The sequence below is a fragment of the Drosophila suzukii genome, chromosome 2R (assembly GCF_043229965.1).
Source record: "Drosophila suzukii chromosome 2R, CBGP_Dsuzu_IsoJpt1.0, whole genome shotgun sequence".
In the NCBI taxonomy this organism is placed as follows: Eukaryota; Metazoa; Arthropoda; class Insecta; order Diptera; family Drosophilidae; genus Drosophila; species Drosophila suzukii.
The window spans coordinates 17,797,652-17,820,702 of record NC_092081.1 but is presented as its reverse complement, the minus strand read 5'-3'; the positions used below and the strand labels follow the sequence as shown (position 1 = coordinate 17,820,702).

Sequence of the window (23,051 nt, the reverse complement as noted above, 5' to 3'; positions counted from 1 at the left end):
TTTATATTTTTTGTTTTTTGTATATTTTTTTGTATTTTTCGCTGGTTTTATACTTTTTAGGTATTTTTGTTTGTTTTTATTGAAATTCCTTAGATCGCAAGAAGCGCACAGAAGTAATATGTATGGTAATTGTTGTATATGGTATAGATATAGATACATTATTATTATTATCAATTATATATATAATGTAATATGTAAGTAATATTTATATATTGTTGTGTGGGTGTGTATGCTTGTGTGGTGTCTGCTTGTGTTTTATGTGTGTGTGTGTGTGTGGGTGTGTGTTTGTTGGTATAATAATTAGATATACATAATTAAGTATATATATTATATACAAATCTCAATGGATTGTTGATTGATTTGCTTGAATTTACAATTATATCTGGTATCTGTATCTTGTATCTTTATCTGTATATGTAGATGTATAAATTTAAGATTACATGCTAGAGATATTTCAAAAAATGTCCACTTCTCTACAGGCTTATCCAACTAACATACAGCTAAATAATATATATATTTTATTGTATTGTATTGTATTCTTTTGTATGTAAAAACACAATCCGCCCAGCCCAGGCATTTGCTATGGGACCCAAATAAAAAATAAACCATTTTCATTGCAGCTGACAAAACCAAAGAATTCTGACAGATCAGATAGTCTTCAATATTTGTTTGTTTGTTTGTTTTTTTTTTTGTTAATTTTCTGTATCTGTTTTTGGATTAGAATTTGATTCAGTTTTAGAGTTTCGGTTTCAGTTTCAGTATCAGGTTAACTCGTTTTAAAGTTTGCACTAAGTAAAATGTTTTGCAGATCGCAAATTGGAATACGTTGGCTTTGGACCTTGTCGAATATGTCACAATGTTTAAACTAAAGTTAATACATAAATTCAAAAACACAAGTTCAGGGTTAACATTATACAAAAGTGTGTAATTGGTAGACAATTCTCAAAGTTATCAAAGAATGCACACGGAGAGGAAACATCGTAAACTAATCATTCATCTTCATCAACACGTCGATCGATCTTCGATTCATTTTGTATTGTGGACCATTTGTCTTTCATTTCTTGTGGATATAAATATATAATTATGGTTGCATATAAGTATATATTTCTTAGTCGCTTGTTGTATTTTTTTTTTTGTTTGTTGCAATTGCAAACAGGAGACTTACACATAAGCAAACATTTCTTGATGGATGTATCTCGTTTCGAACTATAAATATTTGTTGTTTAGAGCATATTTATGTTTTAAAGTTATATCAGTTAATCATTCATAAATTATCACCCAGCTGGTTTTAACAATTCAATCAATCAATCAATCAATCAATCATGCACATATGTTGCTGTTGCCTGACACACCGAAAATATTCTACAAAATATGACATTTCTCATTCTTTTCGTTTAGAGATTTTCTTTTTTTTTCAATTTCCTACACATTACTGTATGTTTAATTTTGTTTTTCCTTGTTTTGTGAATTGAATTTCATTGAGCAACTTCTGATAAACTAGACAAATATATCCTCTACTCATACGAATCCTAATCCTCATCCTCATCGTCCTCGTCCACAGTTTAATTTGACTAATATTTACATATCATCGCTTTAATTTATCATTTCAGCCTGCAATTAGATTGTTGCTTGGAATTTCTAGACTGGAACCCAACACTCCGCCTTCGTCTGCTGCACTTGGCATACAAAAAGGTCAATCCGTAATTAACAGGCTATATCATATGCATACGGTTTTTGTTTTTTTCTTTTTTGTTTAGGTTTTGTGTGTCTGTTTGTTTATTAAAAAATACAATGGTTGATGTGGGGGCATATGTGGGTTTGCAAATCCAAAATTAAGACATTACTGATTAAGGGTTTTTGGGTTTTTTTATTACAAAAAAAAATTAAAGGAGATTGGAAAAGATGAAAACGTTTTTTGACCGAGCAAACAGAATAAATTTTGGCTTTACATTATTTTTTTTAATCATTTTTTTTAGTTTTTTCTTGTTTTTTAGGTTTTACAAATTAAAATTTAGTTATCGTAGGCAAAGAAAAATACACAATCAACGCGGATGTTGTAAATTGTGTGTAAAAGGGTCAATATAGCCAAATTATTGATGATTCGCAAGCGTTTTCGTCCTTTTTTTTAGAGAGAGGGGGTCAGTGATTGTGGCGGTGTCTCTGTTCAACATCTAACAGCGGCTGAAGTTCAGTCTGCGGTTCAAACTCTCAGGGATAGTTACATTATTAAAGTAGGAGCGTGTGTGTAAGGGGTGTGTGTGTGCCAAGTGTGTCGTGGAAAGGCTTTTCACAGTCGCCGGTCACATTGAATTAGGGATATAGAAAAGGAACACAGTGAATAGACCTCTGATCATACAGTTAACATTGGAAAGAAGCCAACCGAATTAATAATGAATCAACGCTAATGGTAAGGTGCCCAAGGACAAGGCAAGCAAACTTGACCCATGGACCATGGTTCTTCTCCTCCACATCCTAGACAAACTGATGATTATGCTGCTGCTGCTGCTGGTGCTGCTGTTCGGTAACATTGAGGTAGGAGTCCTCGCCCAGCAGGAACATACTGGGCGCCGAGCCGTCGTGCGGATAGAAGTAGGCAAACTGGCCGCTGTACGTGCCCGCCGCCGATCGTCCTCCGTCTTCCAGTTGGTTGTAGACGGGCAGTCCGTTGACCTGCTGAGGTGTCAGCACCAAGCTGCCCGTGACTCCGCCGGCTACTACTCCTTGTTCAGTGACTGCTGCTCCTGATCCTTCTGCTGCTCCTGTTGATGCTGCTGCCTTTTGCTTGGTCCTGCTGCTCTTCTTGGTTGTCCTTGTCATGGTTGCTGTTTCGTTACAATTGCTCTCTGTTGCCGCTACTGTCTGCTTACTTTGAGTCTTGACCTTGTTCTTCTTTTTCTTGCTGTTGCTGCTGCTGCTGCTGCTGCTACTGCTGATGGTCGTGGGTCTAATCTGATTTTGGACTTGAGTTCCGGGTGCTGTTGGTGACGGTGATGATAATGTTGGTGGTGGTTGAGATGGTGGTGCTATCGGTGCTGTTTCTAGTGGTGGTTCAGTTTCAGTTTCAGCCAAGAGCGTCGATCCCAATGCATTCTCTGACCACTGCTGTTGCTGTTGGAACTGTTGCTGCGGCTGCTGCTCCTGCTGTTGCTGCTCCTGCTGCCCCAATCACGTGCTCAGCCAGGTGGAGTTGCACGTGCAGATGGTGCTGGGGATCACAGGTGCATAGTAGACGCCGTTGGCGTAGATGAGTCCCGGCGGTCCGGTCTGTATCTGTATGGCCTGTGGTGCTCCTGACGCCGTCTGATCCGCGCTGCTCGTGCAGCACACGGCGGTTGGGGCGGCCTGTTGCACATAGATGGCCTGCGCCTGGCCCGTGGGCGGTGCCTGCGAGACCAGGGTCAGGGTGCCCGCCTGCTGCGGCTGTTGCTGTTGCGTCTGTGTTTGCAGTTGCTGCTGCTGCTGTTGTTGTTGCTGCTGCGCTGGGTCCAGGAACTGATGCTGACGTTGCTGCTGTTGGTGTTGGTGTTGCTGCTGCTGGTGCTGGTGTTGCTGCTGTTGATGATGATGCTGCTGCTGTTGCTGTTGGTACTGCTCTTGCTGCTGCTTCTCCTGCTTGTTGAAGAGCACCTGGGCGGCCAGCGATTGGATAAGGTGGAGCGTCTGGCGCCGCTCGTGGCCCATTAGACATACCGTCGACATCTCGACCACCTCGCGTAAATGCATCAGGTACTGATACTGCAGCGGTTCCTCATCGACGCCCCAGAAATGGTTACGCAAATAGGCCTCCAGCTTGGTGGTCTGCGTATTGATGTCCGGGAAATCGATGAAGAATCGCGAGCACATGTAACGCTCCAGGGTCTTGATGAGCTGCGAGTCGACGGCCTTGTAATTGCGCACCAATAGATTGCAGTACTTGAGTAGGCCGCCGCCTCGTATCTCCTCCGGCTGACGCGTTGAGATCAGTTTCTTTTGCAAGTGGTAGAGTGCCTCCTGGAAGTCCCCGTAGACCGACTCCCCGACCACTGTCGGATAGAAGTTCTCCGAGATGGGCAGAGCGGCGCAGTCGTAGAACAGCAGCAGTGAGTCGAGTACAATTTGGAACGAGTCCACAGAGAACTCAAACTGTCGCCTCATCGAATCGACAAACTTTAGCTCCACATTCTTGTGTCCCGGCGAATTGCCCAGCGAGATGAGAGACCAGCGATCGCCGTCATTGTTATTGTTCACCTTCACCATCTTGCCCACATAGGCCTCCTTCAGGCAGCTCGTGAAGATGCGACGCTTGCAGACGCCCTCGGGCATCAAATCCAGCAGAGTATTGAGCACCGCCACCTTGACACGATCGAAGACCCGCGGCGAACTCAGCTCAATGGCGAATATCAGGTCCAGGTCATTGTACGGCTGATCCTCGCTGGCTAAAACATGACTAGCTGCCCCGCCATTGAGACGGATGTCCTTAACTAACACCCCGGCGCCGCCGGCGTTCACCTCGGCCTCCAGTTTCCGGCGCACCAGATTGACCAGATCCTTTAGAGTCACCTCCAGTGTGGGAAAGTTTCCGCGTCCATGGATGGCCACCTTCTCGTCCATGACATCGTGCAGCTTGCTCACCTGCTCGAACGATAGCACGGCCAGCCGCTGCGTCCCCCCGGTGTCGACGCTCTCCAGCGATCCATGATCAGATGTCGAGGCGATCGATGACCCGGAACTGGGAGACGGCGGCGGTGTCTCGGTGCCGCCGTCCGAGTGGAATCCATCGTCGATCTGGTAGACGTCCATTCTGTTGCTGCGCTGCTGATGATATAACGGTTCGGCACCGTCTAGTGTCCCGCACTGCAAAGGATAGAAAGTTCGCAAATTAGTATAGCTTCGAAAAAGGGTTCTTTAAAAAGAGATACTACCAATATTTATATTATGTATATATAGAAGACTATGGCTATTGTGAATATAATCTGCTGCTGTTGGTTAGTTCTATCCACCGATCTACACTACCATCGTTTTTGTTATTGTGGCGTATTGGGAGTTGGTTCGTTTTCGAGTTTTTTAACAAACCGAATTTTGTATAAGGAATTTTGGGTGGAGGTGGAAATGTCGAGGTCTAACGAATGAATACTGGTTGGAAAGCAACTGTTTGATTACATTTCGATGGCCACGTTGTTGATTGCAAAGGGCATACACAGTTTCGAGAGAAAATTCTCAAGGAAATATAAATATATAAATATATAAATTTAGAAATTATTGTTCGGAATCAAAATAATTATTTTAAATATTATACTCCTCATTACAAGCATTTCCCATGGAATACAAATACCTATTTGTTCAATATAATGAAATTTGTAACTCCCTTCATATTATTAGTTGGTTTTTCAGAGCGTTATAATATAGTACACCTCTTCTATTCCAACTTTATCACCCTGTCCCGCCTTTTTATGATTGTTTTCGTTGTCGTTTCATCATCATGATATTGTCACTGTTATTTATTTATTTATTTGTTTTTGCCATTCTATCTAGCCAATGCCAAATGCCGCCCCGGGGGCTTCTTTTAATTAATTAATTTGCTTTAAATTCGCTAAATTCGACTGTCGCGGCGATTGTTGCTGTGTGCGCCGAGCAGCCTACGCGTTAAACATTAAATGCTGTGCTATTTATTGCTGATTTTATTTAACGTTTTTTTTCGCGTTCTCGTCCAAACGAGAGGGCTACGTCAAAAACAACAAGAGTTTTTGGCATCGCATCGAATTCGGTTGGTATCGTATCGTATCGGATCTAGACTAGTCGAAAGTTCCGCGTTGTTATCGAGGCGACGTTTGTGTTTCGTTTCCCCCCAAAAAAAATGATATATATATAGTAGTATATATGCCCTATTCGTTATCCCACATTCCCCCGATTTTTCGCCTTCTGTTTTGTGCCACTGTTGTACATGGCATGGCTATTATATCGTTTAGCTCTATCTCTTGTATAAGTTTTATCTGCCAGTGTGTGCGAGTTTTGGGTTCTCTTTTTATCATTTTGTTTGTGCGTTCACAAAAAAAAACTTAATTTTCTGGCATAACTGGCCGGCAACCGCACAAAATATCCATATATTATATACAATAGAGCGACGATTAGCGAGGTGGGGTGATGAACGAGTTAAGGAATCGCCATAATACAATTCAAATGGATTCTTATTATTGCGTCAAATGATTCACAGTGCGATCGTACGTAGTACGTACAGTCCAAAACGACTTAGTTAACCCCCGATTCCGATTCCGATTCCAATTTCGACCTGACCTGCCGATTTGCACAAGCCGCCTGTCGCATGCAAATCTATTCGAAGGCCTCTACAACTACCAAATTATATCATTCATTAACACGGCGAAACGAGAAAGAACGCAGAGCAGTACAGTCGATTTCGCTTGTTTTTCTTAGATCTCGATCACTTTTAAACGATTAATCTCTATAAAGTGAAGGTGTTTTTCTTAAGATTATCTATTTTTTACGGTTTTAACCATATCAAGCATATGGCTGATGTAATAACTGGTAGGTGACACTTTTATTATTGATAGATAAGGATTGTTTTAGTTTGTTACCTCTATTTGTGAAATTCTAAGCTGTTTTCGTTAATAAAAAATCATTCCAAATTATTCATATAATATCTATAATTCTTTAGAAAAAATACCTTTGTCACTGCCAAAGAAAAAGATATTACTTAAGATATTTCTAAAAATTTATGGATTACCAATAAAAAAGATATTTGTAGTTTGTTTGCCTTATTTGTGAAATTCTAAAATACTTTTATTAATAAAATATTAGCCCAAAATGTCATATTTTATAGAAAAAGATACTTTTAAGATTTATGGAAGATTATGGATTTTAGGATACTTCAAAAAAATTTTTGGATTACCAATAATAAATTTATTTGTAGTTTGTTGCCCTTATTTGATAAAAACTAACATACTTTTATTTATAAAATATTAACCCAAAATGTCATATTTTATAGAAAAAGATACTCTTAAGATTTAGACCTAACAAAAAGTCGTCAAAAAAAAAAAGTTCTTGGTTTTGGACGACTTTTTGTTAGGTTGAATACTAGGCCTTATAGATTATCAATAAAAAAGATACTTGTGAACTAAAGAAACTCAAGTTTCCCGCAACTCAGTATTAAAAATAATAAATTATTTCTCAAAATTGTTATATTTCTTATTTTGGGTGGTAAATTCGTGCAACTCCCAAGACACAAACTCAACCAACTGATGGAGTATTAATTTGTGCTCAGTTCTCGTGTGAATTGGGTAATATAACTAAATTTTGTTATGGGTTCGGGGTCGATGCGATTCCGCTTTGTATCTTTGCATCTTGAGAACTGCCGCGTGGCTGAGTTCACACTTTTTGAAGATGCGGATGGAGAGAAGCTGGAGGGCGGTGGAGATACACAGATACACGGGCATTGTTATTCACTCAGTTCCAGTTAAGTTTGCTTTTCTTTTTTTGTTTTTGTTTTTGCCATTGCCCAGCCAAACAATTAGTTATTTATTAATTGCCATTGACGTCGCGCACAAGCACAAATTGCCGCTGTTGCGGCTGTCATGTATTTATTGTAATTGTTTAAACTGCATTTTCATGAGGCGGCAATCGAAATTGCAAGGAATTCGCCCTTGAAGAACTGCAGCCAGGAACTTAAACTCTCCTGCAAATGTTAGTTTTTCCCCAACCTAAATTTGATTAACACATTTACGCTAGTTGGTGGCTAAGGCAAAGTGTGAAATCAAATCAAATTTGATAATTTTGTTAATTACTTTCTATAGTTTTAGGACCAAAGCGGGTTTCTGAGTCACAGAAAACACAGGTTGATGATTGTTAGATAAGCAGTAAAATAAATATAGCTAGTTTTAAAAGTATAAAAAAAATTAACAATCCTTTTATTAGGAATATTATTTTTACTTTCAATGAATATTTTAATAAATAAGACCCTCAATTTTAATAGATAGATTTGTGTACACCATTATTAAGAAAAATACTATAACAATTACACTTTTCCCTGTGAATCAGAACTTAATTTCACAATTATGAATACATTATCTTTGCAATTTGTATCGATTTATACACGATTAGTAATCTCGAACTTCGTAGTGCAGTATCTGTATCTTTGTATCTTTAACTTTATCATTATCATAACGGTGTTTCGGTGGCAGTGCAGCTGCTTCACTCAGACATGCAAACAGGTGCAATGGTTTCTACATAAGTCTTTCGTGTGTGTGTTGGCCTAGACTGGTCTCAAATAAAAGTGAAAATCGTTGTTTTTTGCCTTCTTTCTTTCTCCATGTTCGCGGCTAAGGAAAGCAGCAAATAGCCCAACAATGGCAGAAAGTCTATTAACGAAAAAAAAATAAATGTAAAGAAAAAACACGAAAAATCAAAGCCTACATGCACACAGAAAAAAAACTAACTGATTTTAATTTTGATCTATGTTTAAAAATAAAAGAAATAAAAAGAATCAGTCCTAACATTTTTTAAAATTTGTTAACCTTTCGGATTGAAACGTTAGAAATCATTGTTTCTACACTTAAGTAACCCGAACCCATAAAAGTAACCCAAATTAAAAACATATTTCTATCTATTCACACTAGAGGTTTACGCCGATGGTTTCAGCAGCGGCGGCGGCGTAGAGTTCTAAATTACCCAGCGGCGGCGGCGTAGCCGTTAGAAAGAACCGGCGGCGGCGGCGGGTACGCCGCCGGTGAAATTGTCGGCGGCTGGCGGCGTAAGCATTTAATAAACTGATTTTTTTTCCTTTTATTAATAAGTGAGTCAAGCAAAATAACAAATTAAACTAAAACTAAATAAGAGCCTTTTCTTGACTTGATAATTAATAAGTAAGTTAAGCGAAATAACAAATTAAACTGAAATTATTGACTTCATAATTAATAAGTAAGTAAAGCGAAATAACAACTTAAACTAAAATTAAAACAAAATAACAGTCTCTTCTTGATTTGACAGTTTTAAGATTCATTGTCTTTTCTTGACTTGACAGTTTTGAGATTTATTGAAATTGATTGAAATTGAAATTCATTGTCTTCATTATTAAACTATTAAAAAAAATTCTTAAGAAAAACTTTCCTTACATTTAATCGATAACTGAAAGCGATTATTGTCGAAATTTTTTTTAGGATATATTAATAATAACCTTTTTTATTTATAAAATGAATAAAAATTTGTATGACGCCGAACGCCGCCGCCGCCGCCGCCGCGCCGGTTTTTACGTGACTCGGCGGCGGCGCGTCAAAAAAGCAAAAAATCGGCGGCGGCGGCGGCGTGGCTCGGCGGCGTATATGTCTAATTCACACACTAGCCTAGTTTCTATTTCCTTTTTTTAACGTACCGACTTTAAAGTGAGGCTAAAACCAACTTGGATTCCGTGTGGATTTTGTTTTAGCACCGCATCACCAACGAAGAAAAAGGAAAATTCGAGGAGGAGGCGGCGGTGGGTGGCGGATTTGGGGGTTTGGTGGGTGGTGGTGCCCACAATTGGCGCCTACTAAACGCGACTAAGCGACTCCGACTTTTTTTTTCTCGTTCGCCGCGATTTCAATTTAACTCGCGTGTTTGAATGTGAAATAAATATCTGTTGGCAAATTGCACTCACATACACACTGGTTGTTATTTCTTTGCTTCTTCTGAACACACTTCTACACTTTGTATTTAATATATGATTTTTAATTTAAATTTCGGCTTCTCACACTCTCATTTGATTTTATTTAATTTTTTATAATGCGCCGCAGAGCGACAGACGACCGTTAAGTTGCGCGTTCAAAAACAAAATGAAACGTAAGCTAACGTAAGTCTGCTGCTCTCTGCTCTGAAAAAATGAATTGACGTAACGTAAGTGTCAGCCAACGTAAGCGAGTGAAAAAGCGAGATAAAAGATATGCTCTCTGCTCTCTCAACCGGGTTTTGTGGTCTGCTCAGAAAAAAAAAACTCCAATCGGAATCGCGAAAAGCTCTCTCCCGGCTGACGTCACAGGGCTCTCTTGAGTGGAATGCGGTTTGAGTAGGTTTAATGCTTTTGGGAGGGCTTTTTTAGAAGGGCACATATACAACTACTACTGTGGGTTAGTCGGTCGATCTCTCCCCCTCTCTCTCTTTCTGTTGCTATCTGTCTCTTTCAATTCAAACCCCCCTCCCCCACACTTTTTTTTGATGCACTGCAATATGCGGGTGCTGTTCGCTCAGCTGATGAATCGAATAAGAAGAAGAAGCAGGTCTTTGGGTGGTTCTATATATGTATGTGTGTGCTTGTTAACCATTTTCGTATTGCATTTTTCACTTTCATTAATTTGTAAGATACATTTTGAGATTTTTTTGTAGATCAAGTATTTTATTTTTATTTTTATTTATTTTTACTGAATGAAGGTTCTTAATTAATAAAGAAATTTATTTGCACAATCATGTTTAAAAACGGGAGTTATTTGCCTTAAAATTATTAAACAATTAAATGATAAGAGCACTTAAAATATATATTTACATTCAAATAAAGCCGCAGAACCGCAGAAAGTAAATAAATAAAAACGAGAACCGAAAAAGTAATAGCACAAAACAATAAACCAAGAACAATTTTCTGATAAGCGGAAAAGAGCAGACCCAATAATACTAGCGATAAGGCGGAATTCTCCTGCGTCCCAAGAGATTAGAATTATGTGTATGTTAATTTGGTAGACGACAAAACGATAGCCAAAAATAAACACAAAATTATGTGAATAGCAACAATAATCTTGCTATATGTGGGGTATTTATCTGATGTATACCTTATATATTATATATTATATTATTCCTGTTTCGACTGCTCTGCACTGGCCTTTTATAACATCAGTAATGAGATGAGCACAAAAATTCCAATGCCATAATGTATGCAGTACAGTTAATTATTATAATTTAGCTTCATTAGCCTTACCGTTATTCCCCGAGTAGAATAACTTTTGGCCGGTTCGGTTCAATGTTATAATTTAACCAACATTTTGAACGAAACATTTTGCAACGCTTTTTGTGACTTGGTGTTTTTCGGTTGTTTTTTTGTTTTTTGTATTTTTTTGAAAGGTTGTTTTTGGATGTATGGCTTGATTAATGCCTATACGTCGCTCGTGATGGAAGCCTGAAAAAGCACGGCGGTAACATTGAGGCAAGCGTTAATGTATCTTGCAGATACGAAACCATCTTGCACTGCAGCGGCAGCACACGAGAAATATAATATAAACCGCGGAGAGCTGAGGTCGCTGTCGGGCCAAGCTTGTTGCCATTATTAATGCTATTGTTGTTGCCAGCTAGTTGCTAGTTGTTGGTTGGTAGTATACTAGTATACCTTATAGCATAATACCGTATCTGTATCTGCGACCGATGATGGCTTGGTGCGACGCGGCTCGCTTGTTTGGCAAGACGCAGACTCATTCAGGGCGACCCTGACCCAATAAGCCGTGTCCATTGCGAATGAATGTATCTGTATCTCACGCTTGGCTTTGGCTTTGGATACCACCATCATACCTCAAGTTCCGCCATTCCGACATTCAACAGGGCTTGGCCAAAAGGCCGAAACGAAAGTGTGGCGGCCAAATTCTAGCTATCACCCCCACACCCACCATCGATCCACAAAAATGCAAGTCGCAACTAATTGTTATGCCAGGCGCACTGAATGCCCAATGAATGCCCGAAAAACCTCAGACCCCAAAACCGGTTCGACCGACATTTCAAATACGCATTCAATTCGATCCAACAAAATCCGCTTCGAGCACACGCGGTCGAAATCAGAAATCAGATTCAGATACACTTGCGTTTTTGGCATAGCTTCACATACTGCCAACAAGACTGAAAATGAAAGTGCCGACACTCAGGGCCCGAGAATTGGGGAATACTTGGAGATACAATCCAATCGAAGTGGTAAATGCCCTTTACAAAGTTCAAAAAGTTATCTATAGAGTACCAAGTCTTGAAAATGGTCTATTTATGTTATATTTCTTAAAGAAACCTATTCCTTATAGATCTAACTTTTACAAAAACATCTAAGTTTTTGCTTAAAAAAGATTTTATTAATTTCCTGATATTCCTAAAAATGATTAAGAACAAAATAGACCTATTAATTCTTGATATTGAGAACTAGTCAGCGCTTTTTTGACAGATCAGTTGCAGTTGGAATCTAAACAGGCACTTAACAAATGTTTATTCAACTTGATTTCTTTAAAAAAAAATCCGGTAATCACTAAACTAATGAAAAACACTTTGTGCATATATTATTGTTGACCCTGTAAATGAGTTGCAAACTGCTGATCGGAAGTATTATTAGCCCTTTGCCGTGTATGACAAAGCGGAAATTGAATTTCTTTTAGCTTAAATTTACTTCCTTTCTCTCTTTTTCTTTGTATCTTTTCTATCTACCGTTTATTGGTTTCGGCTTCACCTTTCAGCATTTTTTTTTCATTGCTTCTTAACTTTCGGTTTTGCTTGTCTGGCGGGGCTCTACTTTGGTCGGGTTTAATTTTCCTTATTTCTTTTCTGTGTCAAATAAATGGGGAACCGAGTCGAAACGTGACACAAAAGTGGAGAATCAAGAGGGAGAGTCAGTTGAATTTTATTTGAGTCGACTTGCTTTGATTTTATTAGACAATAGTCACTTGGATAATATAATTTATTCGTGGGCTGGTCTGTCTTTCTCTTCTCAACTTATGGCTAAGTCCCCCCGATTATGCAATCAACTAGGCCCATTTGCAACTCGTGCTTAAAATAGTAATAGAAATAAATAGTGGCAGGAAAAAAATAAAATTAATCAGAACTTAGTTATTAACACAAAAGTAAATCACAATCCAAATTGAGATTGGGCAAATTTAGATAAAGCAATTTAATTGAAGATCATTAAAATGGACAGAAATTAGAAAGTTACCGCCCTGAAAAAACAAGGGGCTAACCATTTTTTTGCGATTAGTTAATAGATGGGGAAATTAGGGGCAAACCTGCGCTTTACTATATAATCTATATCCGGAAAATCCAATTTGTCAACCCAAATGATTCTGATCAAACATATGACATTTGTGCAAATATTGTTCATAACAAAAATTGTTATGTAAAATTGGTATTTTTTTGTTTTGCCTGCCATAATATTTATCATTATTTGTTACCATGAAAACCTGAGTGCGGCAAATATTTACCTGCAAAGAAACCAAAACAAGTACAAATATTTAGGTCGTTGTTTTATAGGACTTTAATTATTACGCTAGAACTTGACTTCATTTATTTTGACTTCTTTACCAACAGTATTTGATTAACTTCAATGTTTTTCCGGTTTTACTATGCAATTTAATTTATATTGTCATTTTCGCTTGTTTAAACATTTGGCTTTAATCTCTTGACAAAGCTGGGACTTAAAACTAACTACTCCTGCGGTTTTATTTCGTTTTGTGTATCAAATGATTTTAATTAAGCGATTAAATCCAACAGATAAACAAACTTTCAATTGCAAATGGTGTTTTTGTTTTCGTTGCTCGTCTTCGTGGCTTTTTGCGTAGTTCTTATATAGATACTTTTTTTTTATTGGCATTGAAAATGGCGAATTGCTGTTCGCCTAGTTTTGATATCGTTTTTGATGTGCTTTAGTGGTGTCTGGAGTGTTGTTCTGCGGTTGTTGTTTTGGATACTCATTGTTTTTTAGCGTGACTTTTCAGAATCATGCAACTTATAATTACAGCAATGTGACGATGAGTATCTGTGTATCTATGGGATACACAGGCAAACAAACAGTCGCTCAAATAGGCAGAATAGTAATGAAGTTTTGGCATGCGGACTTAGAAGGGGCAATCGGGGGTTATCCAGGGTTTATCAAGGGGTATCAGAGGGTCTGGAGGGGCCTCTAAGGTGTGTGCTTGTTTTTTTTGTCTCTACCTGTCTGTCGACGTGCCTTCCATCTATCAGTTAATGGCAATTTGACTCGGAATCAATTAAAATCGCTTACAACGAAACTCCGAGATACTTTCGATGTGTGCGCGTTCGTTCGAAAGACCTTGAAGCCTACCAATAACAAAACAATACTCCCTCCACTCCCTTTCGCTTTAACTTTTGAAATTTCGTTGCCATAGTGGTTGTAATTAAAATTGATAAATGACTTCGTGCCACTTAAACTGTTCTTTAGCCGCTATCAATTGCTTCCTGGGAATCGGAATCGAGTCGCATCTGCTGTGCTCAAATCAAGTTAATATATGTATCCATATAAGCACGGACAGCCAGGTGAAAATTAAAACAATAACTGTGGGGGATGCACTTCTGTCGAGATATGGCAGCTCCTCAAAAAAAGTATTATTGTTCATTCTAAACTCATTAATCTCCTAAACCTTGAGAGGCCATATATTATAGATGGTTATTTGAAGGCAGTCCTAAATAAGTAAACATTTCATAAATTGATTTCCGTTGGGATATTCCTAGTATCTATACTATTTTTATACCCGTTACTCGTAGAGTAAAAGGGTATACTAGATTCGTCGGAAAGTATGTAACAGGCAGAAGGAAGCGTTTCCGACCCCATAAAGTATATATATTCTTGATCAGGATCACTAGCCGAGTCGATCTAGCCATGTCCGTCTGTCCGTCTGTCCGTCTGTCCGTCTGACCGTCTGTCCGTCTGTCCGTCTGTCCGTCTGTCTGTCCGTCCGGATGAACGCTGAGATCTCGGAAACTATGAGAGCTAGGCTATTGAGATTTGGCGTACAGATTCCTGAGCTTCTTACGCAGCGCAAGTTTGTTTCAGTAGACTGCCACGCCCACTCTAACGCCCACAAACCGCCCAAAACTGTAACTCCTACAGTTTTGATGCTAGATAGAAAATTTTAACTGAAATGTATTGTTCTCATCAATACCTATCGATTGACCTAAAAAAAAGTTTGCCACGCCCACTTAAACGCCCACAAACCGCGAAAACCTGTGACGCCCACAATTTGCATGCTAGATAAAAAATTTTAACTGAAATGTATTGGTGTCGTCAATACCTATCGATTGATCCAAAAATAATTTTGCCACGCCCACTCTAACGCCCATAATGCTTAAATCTGTCTACCGCCGGTAGGTGGCGCATTTTAATTTCGCTTTGCTGCTTGCATATCTCCATTTCCCTTTGAGTAACGGGTATCTGATAGTCGAGGTACTCGACTATAGCGTTCTTCCTTGTTAAGAATTACTATCTTTCCACTACACTACGTTCATTGCTATAAATATTTGGTTTTTCCTCAAAGGGCTTTCCCCATCAGAACTTTATCTACTCTTTTCTTGCTGAACTTTATTTTTTCTAACCACTTTGACTTCCGCTAGCAACACCAAAGAAGTTATACCGCAAACAACACATTTCCGCTGGCCAAAATGATAAGTACGAAATCGGCAAAACATAGCTACTAAGTAGAACACGCCAGGTAAGCTGAAAAAATGTCAACTGAAACAATCTGTATCTATATATACATGCGAATGATATAAAAATAGGGTAAAAGTGAAAAACAGTTGTATCTACAGTCAACGATTGTGCCAGATTCAGGTGCGGATTAGTTGGGTTGTTTAGCACGAATGAAAAGTATCTTTTTTTATACCCACTGCTTTTGGCATGCCCGAAACGATAAAGATGCAAGCTTGTTTAATTGCAAATTGCATTTCTCGACCCACAAATAAATTGATCAAAAATGTGTTCAACGTGGGATTGATGATGGGCTGGGATGATGATGATGACTAACTCAATTGGGATTTACCTGGCGAGTGTGTTGATGTTGATTCACTGCTAACTGGGCTCGAAAACAAGGCAATTAACTGATCGTGGGCCAAACAAACAAGTCCAACAGCTGATTTATGTTGCCTGCGCTAAGTGTCCCTTAAGTGTTCAAGATCTGGGCCATGCTTGCAGCTTAAGTTCATTTAAATAACAATTTAATAATCGTGTCCAGTTCACTTTTTTTCCCCATCCCCTATCCCCCAACGGCGTGCTAAAGTCGACGGGGGTTTATTGACCCAAAGACGCTCTTACATACCTACTTTTTTTCATATATATGCAGGCAAATAAGTACAATAAAAATAAATCGAGATGGCGGAGAGAAGAAGACTCGGCAACGAATGAAATAAAAAATTAAATTGCTTGCACAAACAAAAATTCAGAAAATTATTGCTTATTACATCTTATGTATAGTACACATCGGCGGGATTAAAAAATATTTACATACTTATATGGCTGGCCTTATCACAGACATCAATCAAACACTCAGATGATGTGCTAAATGATTGAGATCCTCAGCTGCGGCCAGCACGTGCAGGCCAAATCGTTTAATGGCCCTAACAAATCACGATCGCATAATCAACTGCAATCTACAATCTACAATCTATAAATCTTTAAATCCACAATCCGTTATCTATCTATATTGAACCCATTGTTAAGTCTTCATTCAGTTCGTGCCCGACTGGACTTAAAAATCTGAACTATTGGAATTTACCCCCTGAGTAGTTGACCTGCTGGCCAGTGTCTGCCCTATTGCTTTGCTCAACTTTAGGGTTTCTGTTCGATTTTTCAAATTTTGTAATTTCACTTTCTTTCTGAGACGTGACAACAACTCTCGACAGCTACGTGGCTGCCATTTCAAGTGGACCGTAAAAAAAGTGGCTGTTATGCAACTGGGAAAGATATAAAAACATAAATAATTTGAAAGAAAATTGTTAATTCAATTATAAATTCAACAAAGTGAAGCCTGCTCTAAATCTCTTTGACTTTTGTTACCTAATCTCAATTGCTTTCTCTAATCGAAAATGCTTAGGCTAAGCCTAAATTAAGAAAGTATATTAAGAATAATATATTTAGATTTCAGATACACACATTTTTTAGATCACTAGAATTTACTTTCATATTCTAAATATAAGAAATATTCTTTTAGCTTTAATCTTGGCACAAATCAAAACTACAGAAAGAATATTTAGTATAAACGTAGGAGCTGTAGGTGAACTGGTTTTAACTCTATTGTTATAAATTTAGATATAACACAAAATTGTAATCTTTAAAATCGTTGTAGATTTGAAAACCTTAAAACTTTTAACACAGTCATTAGAGATTTTTACAAAGCTATCAATTTATGACAGAATTAGAAAAACAAATCAGCTTTGAAGGCCTATGTTAAATAAAGCCTAGAGAATGTATGGAAATTAGTAGTTTAAAACCTTTTGGTTGAGCATCTAGACGAGAAAACGTCCATAGAAAATTAAGATTCAATTATAGATCCGCCAAAAATTACGTCATTAAGCATGCTCTGAATCTCCTTAATTTATCCGAGCATCTTGGTAATTTTTCTTCATATTTTTTTTGGCATATTCTTGAGTTTGAAGTGTGCTGTTGATTTGCAGCAATGTGTGGGCATTCAAGTGCGAGCTGCGTAATCTGCTTATTAGACATGAGTCGATGCCTTCGGTTTTTGCTCAGCTCCACTCGAGTGCGCAGCCATCAGGCGGTCGTCAAGTCATCCAATCATCAAATCATCAAATAGTAATAAAAATAGAAACCCGATTTCAATTATACATATATAGTTCTCTCTCTCGACGACGACGACGAGATACATTTGATGCGCTTGGCCGGGCCAGAATCGTCTTGAGTCAGCTGGATCAGATCAGATCAGATCAGGGAATGTGTCGACGAGTGTATGCTTTAGATGGCTGAAAGGTTAGTAGCAGCAGGCCACTGAAAAGTTCGTTCAACGTTGCATTGTATCTCTGTATCTTGTAGATACTTCGGCTCGATTCGCGATTTGCGATTCGGATTCGATTCGTTTCGCTTCGCGTTGCGTTTTTGCGTTGCGCTTTAGTTGGTCTCTGTGTCAGTGGAACTCTGAAATGCCACCTTGCCTCGAGTATCTGTGGCAATGTGGCAAACATTCTGCGATGTTGCTGCTGCTGCTGCAGGCAATGCTTCGTTGCACGACAGCAACAGCAACACAACAGCAACAGCAACAACGACGGATTGGTTTCAACTTTTCAAAAAAGTGAAAGGAGTTTTCAAACATTTGTATATTTATTATTATTATTATTATTCACTACGAAATTTAATTTGACATTTATTTTATAAGCAAAAAAAAACAACAGCTTGGCCATAAATGATGAGCTGACCTGTTGAACTCCGAAAGGAAATCCCCCGGCTAATGGTGAAAATGAGTGGAAAACAAAACAAGGCTTTTCACTTAGCAAACAGCGGCAACTACCGAAAGCAAATCAAAAAGCCCAGCCCCAAAGCCCAAACAAGCCGCAAATTGTTGCTGCTAATGTTGTGGCAATTGTTCATGTGTGTTGTTTGCCTCTGTGTGTTGTTGTGCTGTGTGTGGTGTGTTGTTTTGTGTGTTGTACAATGCACTCGAGTCATGCACATGAACATGCACATGCCAAAGCGTTGCGCCACCACAAAAGCACCACCACCAGCACCACCATTACCACCATGTGGCTAGATGGATACATGGCTATATGGATATATAGTGCCACACAGCACCACCGACTGAAATAAAAAAAAACGAGCACCTGAGAGCCGAGAGACGCGACTTAATCTAAGACAGTCACTGAGGCAACTGCAACTGCGAATGCAACTGCAACTTCAACTGCAATTGCACCTGAAACCGAAACTCAAACTGAAACTGAAACTGAAACTAACTGCCGAAAGATGCAGCGTGAGTTGTGAGATCGAGATCTCTTGGCCAACTTAAAAATGTAAACTTTTTGGGAACCCAAAAAAAGAAGAAGGAAAACCAAGATGAGTTTCTATTTGGTCTTAATTGATTATAAACAAATTAGCAGAGAAAGAGCGTTATATTGTAAATTATCAAGAGTTCTTTATTGTTAAAAACTAAGAAAAGTCATTAATATTATCTGTTTGGTCCTAATTTATCAATTCACCATAAAAGGAATATCAAATTTTAGGATGATCATAAACATTTTAAGTAATACTCAAAGACATTATGAAAAGGCATTGGTAAAACTTAAAACTGAAATCATCAAAGTCTTGCTACTATCTAAAACCCAGAAATACAGTAAAAATACAACCATAAACACTGATTATTTCCGACTATAACCTTTTATTTGAACGTAAGTACTTAATGAGCCAACAATTAGCTAACAGCACTAAGATAAAATCTGCGCAAATGGCAGAAAACTCCTTAAAACTCCATTCGGTTTTGGGGGAAAAAGCCACTTATGCAAAATGCAATAAAATTAGTTGTAATAAAATTCTCCCAAACTAGACCTCAACTTGTTCATTTGGAGTCGACTATTTTTGTGTGTGAAAGCCGCAGAGTGCCTCTGATGAAACTGCAACCGAAAAGCCGCAGCAAACAGAAATTTCATCTTCACTTTTGCGGCTGGTGGAACTTCTATGTGCAATTGCAATGGCCATTGCCACAGCAAGTGCAACTGCAACAAATGCAACGGCAACAACTGGCATTGCGAGTGCCACAAAGTATCTGTGACTGGCTGCGTTTTGCCGTTTAAAGCGTGAAAGTGAAATCTTTTTTTAACCATTTTTACTTTTCTGTTTGGTTTGTGTGCATACGCGCTTTTCTTTGATTTCTGTGTGGTCAAACAGAAAAGTTTTTCGTTATCTTCTTCTGGTCAGTGAACTTTTTGGGAAAACAACAGTAGATGTAGAGTTACTTACACAATAATATCGATAGCAGGGCCGATAACGATGACAGTTTCGATAATGATGCTTACCTGCAAGCAAAAGAAATACATGAGAGGGTTAATAAGAATTCAAAATTTATTATGCATGCGACCGATAAACGTGTCACCACCAAAATGCTTCAGAAAATAGAATAATATATGTTTACAAATATACACAAAAGAGGGGAAATTCGACGGCGCTTGGCAACCGAAAAAGAAAATAATAAGAACAAGAACCCACAAACCAAATGAGATTCCGCCAAGGCGCACCATTTCGTTCAATTAATTTGGTCAATAAAGTGAACACTTGCCATAGGGGATGCCATTTTAACTCACAGATGTCAGATATTTTTATAGACCCTTCACTGTACAATAATAAACAACAAAATTGTCGCATTCTTGGGCCAATCTAGGACAGCATTTGTGCTCTACATACGGCCAGTTGGATCTATATCTATATTTGTATCTACACTATACACAATTTCTTTTCTCATTTTTTTAATTTAGGCTCTCACATGCTATTTAAACAGCTGAAAGTTGTTCGTATTTACCTTGTTTGCCATTGTTTTAAGCCAAACAAAGCGAAATGGGGGAAACTATGGCAACGTGGATAATATATAGTTTACAATCATTTAACCGTGTTTACATTCAATAATTTTTTTTGGGTACCAAAATAGCCAACAGCAGGTGTAAAATGCCCTTAGGTACATATGTACATATGTATAAATATCTGTAGTACACGAGCATTCTCGCCTTAATTCAATTAGCTGCGTCTGTCCTTAACTTGAACGTATCCATTTTTAATTAGAACGGTGCAAATTTCGCAATTGCACACAGATACACACAGTCGCGACAGACAGACCGACCAATCTATATATAATCAAAGTCAAAGATATATAGGCATATGTGCATTTGGTAGCCGAATGTACATATGTAAATGCATATAGCTCAAAGCTCGTTCGGATCGGATCGGTTCAGTTCAGTTTTAGTTTTAGTTTTTTGTGCATGAAATAAATGCCGATAGGCCGCAGTTCGTCGACAACAACGACAACGATGAAAACAACAATAAATGCAACAACGGACAACGAACGCAGTGGCCGACCTTCGCCGTGTGCGGCATACAACGTTGTTCGCTGAAGGTTGACAATCAATAGCAATACCAACAACAACAACAAAATAATAATAATAATAGTAGCAGCAGGCTACAACAGCAACAACTGCAGAAACAACAGAAGCATTAACTAGACCACAACAGCATTTTATCAAAACTCGATTGCATTTCAAAAAAGGGTTGTATTTTACCCTCATCGAGTTGAGAAGTTGCCCAATGCAACTCTGATTAGACCGCTCATGCATAATGGAAATTATGTTAAAACCCCTGTGCCAAATGCAAACGAAAACTCGATATATAGCCCCTCCCCCCTGAAAATCAACGAAATAGGTTGATATGCAAATTGTTTTTACTATGGGAAAATAGGTTACCAAATATTGTACCACAATGTAGAGCAAGGAGATCGCCATAAAAGAAAGCTTACCGATAACAATATGTATAAATCTGGGTTAAACAGAATGATATAGGTATTGTGCTTGAAGAATAGCTTGTTGTTTGCATACATATCACTATCTTGTTTTTGACCCATCTATTTTATAACTCATGTTGTAACTTATAAATTAAGATCAAACTATTTAAGATCAAATGTGCTTAACCAAAACTATGAATCTTATTTGGGTTTTTTACCAAGGTTTTTCAAACTAGCAAGAAAAAGAAGTGATCAAAGGGTTCCGAAAAATCGCTATAAGCCCCAGAAAGTGTTTTTTTTTTAAACTATGCCGCTTTATCTCATTCTTTAAGTATTAATAACTTTTCTTAAGCATTATTAACACCAACCCATTTAATTGTTAATACATTTATTGTAATTTGCTCCGTTTTCTTTGATTGTTAAGAAGATAAGCATTCACGAGTTTTGTTATGAGTCAATATAAACACCGTTTATAATAACTTTGCTCAAGATTGAAGATATCAAAACTTGACTGCTACTCCCGGTCGTATAAATCAAACACCCCCTTAAAGTTTACCTACTTCGCGGCAATCAAAAGAATTATTCAACACGCAGTTTTATTACACGTTCGCTTGTATACATATCTGCATCATTAGGCCAAAATGCTTTTTGCTTTTTGCTGTTTTTGGCATGATTTCTGTTATTTACAAGTCACGAAGTCGAGCCACGCAAGCTGCAATTAGGCTGTGGCAACAGCTCACCTGCCCAGCTGGGAAAAACTGGCTAGTGATCCTCTGGGGAACAGTGAAGAGATCACGTATCTGGGGGGATAAATCAAACGCCCCCACAGAGAATGGATAGTAAAATACAAGACGAGCTCTTCAAAGAGTTGCATAATTAAATTTCCGAGGATCTGATTGTAAGTAGACAAGACAAGCGCGGCATAATCAGCTTACGTTCTGTTTGGTAAGCCACGTTCTGGGCTTGGCCCTGGTAATTAATATCTGCGAGATAAACACACACTTCACGGCTTTGCCCTGGAGCTGGCATTATTATGTATTCGGATTTTGATTCGGATTGAAAATGGCTGGCCGCAGGCCGAATGGGGTCAGAAGCCAGCAAACTTGGTAACGGAGACCGAAGTCGAGATACAGATACATCAGCAACTCAGGTAGACACTGCGGCCGAGCTTGGCTAATTTAAAGTCAGGTTGGGTTAATAACCTCTGGAGAAGAAGAAAAAAATAAATTCTAAAAAAAGACGCCAAGCTGAGTGGTCAACTAAACAAATATGTGCCAGTTACTTATTTGCATGTGCGCACAAGTGCGCACAAATACTTGTATTCGATTATTTTCAATTAACAAGTGCACTGGATCATCATCGAGGGATTAGATGGAGACTTTGTTGCTATTATCAAATAAACACGAGACAGGCAAACAGATAAACCACAAACTGTTTAAACACAAAACAAAAACAGAAGTTCTACATGTTGTTTAGCTTCAACTTCTTATTGAAAAGTATCTCATATTTACCTATAAAAACCCCCCACCCATTTGTGTTTACATAATCTCTTTCATTGCGGCTACTACTATCAAATGCGTCTTTAGCCATGTGGACAAAGACGAAGAAAAATTTAAATTCCAATTCAGGTGAGACAACGTGAACAAACTGCAAACAGACCAAGACATTGCGCCAAGTGTTATATATAATGTAATGTAATTAGTGAGGGTTGCTTCAGTTGCTGGACACTATGGCTAAAACACATACGTCAAATGTAATTTGCGTTTGTTGGCCTACCCTCTACACGTGACCAGACGAAACGCTGGCCCAGACCATATCCAGTAAAAGAAAATACGAAAAAGCAGACCAGACCAAGACCAAGTCGTGAGGTTT

The 23,051-nt window shown here is 38.4% G+C and overlaps 1 protein-coding gene across 2 annotated transcripts in view; it reads right to left on the bottom strand.

The window, feature by feature from the left end:
• LOC108009302 (terminal nucleotidyltransferase 5C) overlaps positions 1 to 23,051 on the bottom strand; it is a 53,320-nt gene continuing 30,269 nt past the window's right edge. The window contains exons 1-2 of one of the 2 annotated variants that reach the window (XM_017073552.4): positions 9,359 to 9,616; positions 1 to 4,833 (exon numbers count right to left, since the gene is read on the bottom strand). In XM_017073552.4, the coding sequence (XP_016929041.2) occupies positions 3,166 to 4,779 (1,614 nt within the window). In that variant the 5' untranslated portion in view covers positions 4,780 to 4,833; positions 9,359 to 9,616 and the 3' untranslated portion in view covers positions 1 to 3,165. Of the gene's footprint in view, positions 4,834 to 9,358; positions 9,617 to 23,051 lie in introns of those variants that run through there. The other variant, XM_017073549.4, reaches the window with a different exon arrangement.